This window comes from Pinus tabuliformis, chromosome 2_2 (assembly GCF_031772625.1).
Source record: "Pinus tabuliformis cultivar Carrire ecotype Pingquan chromosome 2_2, CPIR1, whole genome shotgun sequence".
NCBI lineage: Eukaryota > Viridiplantae > Streptophyta > Pinopsida > Pinales > Pinaceae > Pinus > Pinus tabuliformis.
In genome coordinates this window covers 1,308,477,474-1,308,487,101 of record NC_142300.1, presented here as the reverse complement: position 1 = coordinate 1,308,487,101, position 9,628 = coordinate 1,308,477,474, and the positions used below count along the sequence as shown (strand labels likewise).

The 9,628-nt window shown below is 41.1% G+C and overlaps 1 protein-coding gene across 1 annotated transcript; it reads left to right on the top strand.

The window, feature by feature from the left end:
* The first annotated feature begins 2,993 nt into the window (after positions 1–2,993).
* Positions 2,994–6,986, top strand: LOC149198314 (uncharacterized). Its single transcript, XM_089409003.1, has 2 exons — positions 2,994–4,296; positions 4,801–6,986. Exons 1-2 carry the CDS (start codon positions 2,994–2,996, stop codon positions 6,984–6,986), a joined length of 3,489 nt encoding a protein of 1,162 aa, XP_089265129.1.
* The last annotated feature ends 2,642 nt before the right edge of the window (positions 6,987–9,628 follow it).

The window sequence follows — 9,628 nt, the reverse complement described above, 5'->3', positions numbered from 1 at the left end:
AGAATCGCAAAAGGCATCAAAAGATGGGGACTTGTAGTCGTGTCCTTGAGAGATAAAGGCTTCTCTAGTAGAATAGAAGGTGGAAACAAACATAGTGTAGATTGGTCCCAACTTAGTAAGAATGGAATAGATAAGGCTGCCATCTTCTTTCTTAACATTAACACCTTCCAAGAGAACTCTAAGGGTCTTGAGCTTGTAAAAAAAATCTTCAATAGAAGAAAAATTATTGGAGTCCAACATAAGCAACTCATTTTCAAGTTGATGGGCTATAATTTCATTTTTAATTCCAAAAACTTTAATAAGTTGTTTCATTACTTCATTAGGGGTATCAAGTTCTGCGATATGGAATCTAAGGTCTAGAGAAATAGACATCCCTATCAACCCACGTGCTTGATATTGCTTATTTTACCATTTGGATGCCTTATCTTCATCTTTAGGTTTAGTTTCTTACCCTGAGGCTATTCTATAAAGACCATTACTTCTAAGTAAATCCATAATGTAGGACCACCATTGAAAGTAGTTGGTGTTGTCAAGAATAACTTGGTATGGACTTTCCATTTTAATAGAAACTGAAGCTGTAGACGCTGAAACTAAGTGTTCCAATGGAAAGATCTCGAAAAATTAGGCCAATTAAAAAAAGGACTCTGAAAACGGCTTCCGGACGAAGAAGTTATGGCTTTTTGAAGAAAAGTTGTTGAATATGTCGACGAAGTGCATGAATGTGCAGAAGTGATTGATAATGTTATATTTAAAACCCCTCTTCTCCCCCGCCCACCTTTCCAAACTTAATCTAATTATAGATAGAGGAGGAATGACCTGTTGTAGAGTTTTATGAACCCAACGTTTCGGACTACCAATTGAGTCCATCATCAGGGGAGAATGCGTCAATAGATATTCTTATATATATATATATATATATATGAGGATTCGAGGAGGAGATGGCTCTGAAACCGCGCTCCGCAAAAGACCGCGACGGTTTCGGATGAATACAACTCAACAAGACCGCAGGACCACAGGGAACGGTAGATTCTGTCGGGCGTTAGGGTTTTTTGGAACAGGTGACAGCGCGACGGCGACGGGAGCAGTTTGAACTCGGACGGCATGGAGGACTTTCCGGTAACGGACCTCGTGGATTATTCCGAGGATCCGCTATCTGGACAGACGGTGTTCACCGACCCCATCTTCACATCTTCGGGTTTCGCATCTGATCCTGATAATGACCTTCTGTCTAGGGTAAACTTGACATCTATTGCCTCAACGGAACAGGGTCTCGAGGCTCCGCCTTTATCTCCTGGGACCGCCTTCTTGCTCGCGTCTTCATACCCAGAGGCTCTGACTCTTGAAGATATCCCTCCCACACCGATTGTTTTACCTTCCTCGCTCTCGGAACCTAGGGTTTATGTGCCCCCGCAGTCGAACCCGACTACCCCCTCCGCGTCAAATGGGCCTAAGCCCTCTGGTTGTTTCGGTACTCCCGTGGTAAATTCAAGTGCTCCAGGGCCTTCCTCGGCAGGCAACTCAAACCCTCTTTCAGATCATCCATCCGCCCCGAGAACAAAGAAGCAGAAGGCAAGATGCGTTAGGGCTATCAGGAAGGACACCACCGTCACTTTCGGGAATTCGACAAGTTTCGAGGAAACTATGGCGCTCGCATGCACCGTCTTGGTAGGTCACGTGCGGGGACGCACATTCACGGCAGATCGTCTGCTTCGATGGGTTAAGGAAATCTGGGGCTCCCTGCTCCCTAAGCTCCCTGAGGTTGAGGTACTCCCCCGGGGATGGTTCACCCTCCAATTCGCGAACGAAGATCACACGAACATTGTACTTGAGCACTATTGGCACATAGAGACAGCTCCCGTACTCTTGAAGCGATGGACCCCGTTATTTGATCCTGAAAGGGAGCAGATCGCTGCTGGACCTCTGTGGGTAAGGTTACCTGGACTCCCTCGGCAATATTGGAATGAGGAGGCCTTCATCAAAATTGGAAACGCTCTGGGGACATACCTGGATCATGACCGCTCTTATGTAGATACTCGGAGAAGAACCATGGCGCGCATTCTGGTACATCTTGATACCAGGGAAGGATTAGAGGAGGACATCACTCTGCAATGGGGAAGGCACAAGCGCATCCAGATACTGGATTATGAGGGTGTTCCATTTAGGTGCAACCGGTGTCACCAGGTAGGGCATCTCTATAAGGATTGCCCTCTCAATAACCGCGGGAACAGCCCTCCAAAATATACTCCTATTGTTCCTCGAAGGACTGCACCTCAGATCTCCCCGCCTCAGATGGTTTCATCGACTCCTCATGGAGTGCTTCATCATCCTCCGTCTTCTGCTGTGGGCACATCCACTCCTCCCATGACAAGGACAAGGGCAGCAGCTGCAGCAATTCAGAAATCGGGTACTGATCTATCTCTGTCATCTCATACTCTTTCCCTTTCATCTGATTGCATTAACTCTATCTCTGTATCAAAGGCACAATGCTCAATTCCGCCACCCCCTCCTTCTACTGCTACTATCCCTCCTTCCCTTACCCTTGATCATTCCCCATCCCCATCTCGCCCTAATGTGCCTCACCCTGAGACAAAACCGCCTCACCATTATTCTCTCCGGCCCCGAACCTCACAATCTGTATCTGATGGTACCTCGGGGCTGTGCATTATTCCCCCTGAACCTGGTCACACCTCATCCAGGGGTCGAAAATCAAATCTGAACAAAGCCATTAGGCGTGCTGGGGCTGAAGTTGCTTCGGGACGTCAATCCACCATTGTCGGGGCCCTTAGAGCTACAAACCCCCCACAGCGGGGTCCCCCATGAAGTGCCTATCCTTCAATTGCAGGGGTTTAGCTAGCTCCCCCAAAAAACTAGCCCTAAAACGACTTTTTCAGGTCGAATCTCCTGACATCATCTTCCTTCAAGAGACTCTGGGTTCTGCAGAATCCATATCTCTTGCCTTAAAATCGATTGGGCCAAAATGGCAGTACATTGGGATGGATGCTATGGGCCGTTCGGGTGGATTGGCCATTGGACTAAATCCTTACTCCATCAGATTGGACTCTTCATGGGGAGGGCCTGGATATTTGGGAGCTGACATTTTTTCAAAAGACCTAGGGCTGCCACTGCGCATCATCAATATCTATGGACCCTGTCAGCAGAGAGAAGGATTCTGGCGCACCCTCCTTGATCGATCTTTGCTGCAAGAGGAAAACCTGATCATTGGAGGCGATCTAAATTTCTCCTTGGGATATGGTGAATCATGGGGCTCATCTGCACAAGCAGATCCCATTACAGACTTCATGAGGAACCTGCTCGAACAGCATGATCTCATCGACATCCCCATGAATCACCCTCTTCCCACATGGAGGAACCGTAGGATCGGGCCAGCAGCTTTGGCTCGTAGACTGGATCGTTTTTTGATCAAGGGATCGCTGCTCCGCCATCTCCATCACTATAAGCAGTGGGTGAGTTCTGGGGGAATCTCGGATCACTCTCCCATCCTGATGGAAATTTTGGGCCCTCACCCAAAACCAAAAGCTCCTTTCAAATTCAACCATCATTGGTTACAGGACCCTGGTTTCTCTAAACTTGTCACGGACTTTTGGGCAGCTCACCCTATTGACAGAGAATCATCTTTGGCTAGGGGTTTTGTCAAAAATTTGACGGAACTTAAACATATTGTGATTGAATGGGCAAAGCTGAAAAAGGCCAAGGAAGACGAACTGCTCATCTCGATAGAAGCAGACATTCACGCTCTGTTGGATGAACAAAACCTGGGCTTTATCTCTGAGGAAAGCAAACATAGGCTGGTCGATTTAGAAAAGCAGAAGCACAGTATACTCAAGCTCAGGGAGGAATCGATCAGGCTGAGGAGTAGAGCTACTTGGCTCAAGGCAGGGGATGAAAACTCCAGATTCTTCCATAATTTTGCAAATGGGAGGAGAGTGGCAAATACCATCTGGAACCTTCCCTATCCTGACGGGGGTCTGGCAGACTCCTTCAACAAGCTCTCCAGACTAGGCACCTCCTATTTCAAAGGAATCTTCAAATGCCCTGAAGGAACCAACCTCGCTGAGATCATTCGCGTAGCTTCCCATTTCCCGAGGTTTGTCAACAATGAAGACTTGGAGGATCTTAATGCACCGGTCACCATGAATGAATTGGAGAACACCATCAAATGGTTTCAGAAGGAAAAGAGCCCTGGTCCCGATGGATGGACCATTGAATTTTATCTGGCCTTTTATGACATCATTGGAGAAGACATCTTAAAGGTGGTGGAGGAGAGCAGAACCTCTGGTCAGATCTATCATGCCATTAATACCACCTTCATTGCTCTCATTCCTAAGTCAGACTCTCCATCATCCTTTGCTGATTTTCGTCCCATTTCGCTATGCAATGTTCTCTATAAGATCATATCCAAGATCATTGCCAATAGGATCAGACCCATCCTATCCAAACACATAGCTCCTCAGCAATTCGCATTCTTGGAAAATAGACAGATTCATGAAGCCATTGGATCCGCACAGGAAGCCATTCACTCTATTTGGACCAAGCACCTCAAGAGCATCCTCCTCAAAATTGATCTCTCAAAGGCCTTTGATAGAGTCAGCTGGCTATACATCAAGATGATTCTCATCCATCTGGGCTTTCCTCATCAGCTTATCACTTGGATTATGGCATGCATTACTACTCCAACTTATAGTATTCTGATTAACGGCGCTGCATCCCATTTCTTCCACTCAGAAAGGGGACTTCGTCAGGGATGCCCCCTTTCCCCCCTCTTGTTCCTATTGGTTACAGAAGCGCTCAGTCGACTCATCATTTCTGCAAAGAGGGAAGGAACTATCCGAGGATTAAAGATCTCAGAAGCATGTTTCCTAACTCACCTTCTGTTCGTGGACGATGTCCTTATTCTCCTTGATGGAAGTATCCGGGATACCTCATCCTTCAACAGAATCCTTAATCTTTTTTCTCATGCCACGGGAATGGTGGTAAACCATGAGAAGTCTTCCATCACTTTGGTTGGTACTTCTGTAGCTGAAACACAATCGGCTATGCTGGCTTTTCCTTTTATCACTCAGCCTCTGGATCGAGGTCTTAAATACCTTGGATATTGGCTAAAGCCTACAAATCAAAAAATAGCTGACTGGGTGTGGCTTGTCACCAAGATCGAAAAGAAAATATCATGTTGGTACTTCAGATACCTCTCCAGAGCGGGAAGATTAACTCTGATCAAATCAGTGCTGGAAGCGACCCCTGTATTTTGGATGGCATTAGCATGGATACCCCGGAACATCCTCACCAAGATTCAGAGACTATGCAACAGATATTTGTGGGCTGGAAAGGAAGAGAAGCGCACCTTTGCTTGGATCTCTTGGAGCAAGATTGCCCTACCCAAGAAATGGGGGGGATGGGGATTAAAGGACCTGGCATCCTTTGCAAAAGCCCTTGCTGCAAAGATGGGTTGGGCGCTGCTGACTTCCCACAGTCTATGGACTGACATTGCATACCATAAGTACATCTGGCCTCTCGACATCATCGACTGGGCTAGACTCCCAAGCTGGAACAGAACGGGCATCTCTTCCATATGGAAAGCTCTCCTTCACTCCCTCCCCCTCCTCAGAAGCAATATCGTGTGGCGCATCAAAAGTGGAAACAGAGCACGCATAGGTTTGGACCCATGGAGCGGATGCGGTGGTAGACACAGGCTTCCTCCAGATCTGATTGCCCTCTTAAACTCTCGTGGCATCAAAGTGCTTGCTCAGATTGCGGATACTGAGGGCTCAGACATACTGCATCAGGCTTGGAAATCTGGCACTCAACTAGACATACCGATCAGATGGCACGAACCATGGAAAGAATATTGCGATGCCCTCACAGAATCCCATATCAGAATTGTGGAAGGACCGGATGAACTCATCTGGCAGATTGCTGATAGTGGGATTTACTCTCCTCGTGAAGGATATAAGGTCATCATCACCCACAGGAAGCCGGAAGTGCTAGACAGATGGTGGCACCAGATTTGGAAGTTAACTGCATCACCCAGGTCGAAATTATTTTCCTGGTGTGTCCTCCGCAATCGCATTCCCACTGATGACCTCCTCAAGCGTAGGGCAGTATCGGGACCCTCGCGATGTGTGCTGTGCAAAGCAGACACAGAAACCACTGAACATTTATTTTTAAGATGCCCCATTGTTCAACAATTATGGCATAATATCAAATTCCACATACAGTATACGGGAGATTGGTCTGGTATAGACCTTATCAGCGCTTGGATAGATTGGGGGAACAAACACAGTGGATCGAAAATAGTAAACCTCCCTATCATTGTTAATTGGTCTATTTGGAAGGCTAGAAATAGAATGATATTTGATGGATGGGAGGCTAGGTGGCCACTCGTTGAAGCTGGTATCATCACAGCATATAACGAATTACCAAATCCTCCTCCCTCAAAACAGCGACGGTCGACCCCTCCCCCCAATATCGACATGAGCTCGCCATGGGCATTCTTCGATGGGGCTGCAAACGAACATGGTTGCGGAGGGGGCATCATTTTTCACAAATCCCCGAGGCACTTCTATCACATCAAAGTAGGATTGGGGGCTGGCACAAACAATCATTCTGAGCTCATTTCTCTCCGTCATTTGCTACATTTTGCACTCAGTCACCAATGCACCAGCATCAACATATTTGGCGATTCTCAGATTGTCGTTAACTGGGTCAATAGAGTTACCACATGTCACTCACACACTCTTAATGTACTGCTTGATGAAGTTTTTATACTAAAGGATGCTTTTAACTTTTTTCATATCTCTCATATATACAGAGAACATAACCAGAATGCTGACAAGCTTTCCAAGGAGGCCGCGGTGATGGAGAATGGATTATGGGAAATCACTGAATTTTTGGATCAGCAGGAGCAGAAATACTACCACCGGCCATATATAGACCCGACATATCCTACTGCGGGTCAACAGGCGACATAACAAAACAGTATTTTGATGTTTTTTGACTGCCCATCATGATATACTTTGAAAAAGATTGCGGATTGCCAAAAATGGCACCAATTTTGTACAAATTTTTGTAAATGTAACAGACAGATATACAGCGCTGACTTGCAAATATTTGTGAAAATGTACAGAACAGGTGGCATATGCTACAAAGCATCTACATATGTAATCTTTCATATTTATAATGAAATATTACGGATTTTTCCAGTGGAAAAAAAAAAAAAAATATATATATATATATATATATATATATATATATATAAGTTATTAAACAAAAGAAATAAGAAAATAGGTCGACTCTTATCTTTTTATTTAATTAATTAATTAAATTATTTATTATTATTATTATTATTATTATTTAATTAATTAATTAATTAATTCAAGGGAATAAATTAATCGAATAATTTTATTATCTATAGAATTAATTATTATGTTTATTAATTCTATTTTAAATAATTGGTTCAATTGATTCATTAATTTGGTTAAATAATAAATTAATTTGTTTGATTAATCAAATTAATTAATTTAATTATGTATTCTTTATTAATATGTTTATTCATTTATTTACATTATTGATTTATTAATTTGATTAATTAATTCATTAATTAATAAGTTTACTGGGATAGATTAATTACTTATTTTTCCATTTCTTAAATTAATTATTAGGTTTGATAAATTTATAAAAAATTAATTTTTTTTTTTTTTTTTTTTTTTTTTTTATTGATTAATTACTATGTTTTACTAATTAACTAATTTTTCATAGTTAATTAAACAAATAGATTAGTTAACAAATTTAATATATATATATATATATATATATATATTATTTTGTTAATAAGTTTATTAATTTAATTTAATGTACTTATTTCTTTGTTTAATTATTTATTTATTTGATTAATTTGTTTTATTTGCTTAATTAATTAATTTATTTTTATTTTTATTGTTATTTTTTATATTTTTTTATTTATTTATTTTTTATTTTTTGGTTTTAGTGAGTTATTTATCTATAATTTCTAGAGTTTATTTATTATTATTATTATTATTATTATTATTTTTTATTTTTTTTGAAGATTTGAGTAATTACAGCTATATGCATTCTATTAGTTATTTTTTAATGATATCAAATGATTATATGTGAAGAAATCTATTACTAAATTATGTTTATGATTGTTAATTAAATGTATTGTTTAAGGAGAATCTAATTAGCTCACTTTAAAAAAATATTTTATGTGACCCACTTTTATAAATAAGTAAAAGTCACTTATACAATGGTACTTTATGAGCTACTCACTAAATTATAACTTAAATAAAAGATAAAAGAATTTAGAATTATAAATGACTCACTTTTTATAATGAGTGAAAACACTTTTACATTAAGCAACTTTAAAACATAAGTTACATGTGCTTTTTGAAAAAGTAACTCAACAAAAAGAAAGACTTGAACCCAAGACCTTTATTCTCATAAAGTAACTTTGGACCAAGTGAGCTAGTTTAAAAGGTTAGTAATTTTTGGAAAAGAGGAAGTGATTTTTTTTTTTTAGTCACTGAAGCTTTGGGGTGCATGCTTACTTGAAAAAGCTCTTTTTGCCTACAAAACAAAAAACCACACAACCCAACACGGACATGCAAAAAAAAACAAACCTTATGGCTTGAAGTTAGCTTTCGCCAGAAACTAAATATTTTCCTCAATGTTTCTGATTTTCTGAGATCACACTAAGGCATGGTGGAAAAGAGCATACGCATGAGAAAAATCCTTCCTTTATGTTTCTGATTTGTCTAGATCGCACAGAGTCGCGGGGCAAAGAGCATACGCAGAAATAAAAAGTATAGATCTGGTAATAAAAAACAGAGACTTAAATAAACCGAAATAAACATAGAGATGAATAACTAAAACTGCAAATAAAGATTGTATACCTCCAGATCTTAAAAATGATGTAGCTAAGGCTACCAGAAACCTTTTCACGTGAAACGAAAGGGGTTCCTCACTGGAAAATATGCTCCTAACACAATAGATCAGTTCTCTAGGCCCGAAAGTAGTCAGAAATAGTAGATCTAGGAAACGACAGTCGGATGCAGTTGCAGTGGCTTCGAATTTGGATCACCAACGGATGCAGCCCTCAAATAGCTCTGATACCATGTAGGAATTTACACGGTAAGTTCCTTAGATAGAAAACCAAATGAAAGCGCTCACAAATAGATCATAGATCAATACACCAGTATTCTTGACGTGGTTAAAACCCTCAAAGAGAGAAACAGTCCACGACCTAAGCCAACGCGGCCACTTCAGGAAATTTATTAATAAAAAAAAGAAAATTTACATAAGCTTCTCTCATGAACAGTCAGCCTACAAATGCCCCTCCATGCTCTTTAAATAGAGATCATGGACTAATCGAGTGTTAAGCCACGGATCAAGTGTCAGTAATACCGAGGAGAGAATGAACTGTCGGATCACTTCATTTCTAGAACATATCAGGACTGTTAGATTGTAAATTACAAATGTACATAGTAAAGAAACACACTTTACCTAACTCTACACTAGACCAAGTTATACTTAACTATTTCCTCTGTGTCAGAATATCCTAACATACTCCCCGAGTAGCTCATGTTTTTCTGTAACC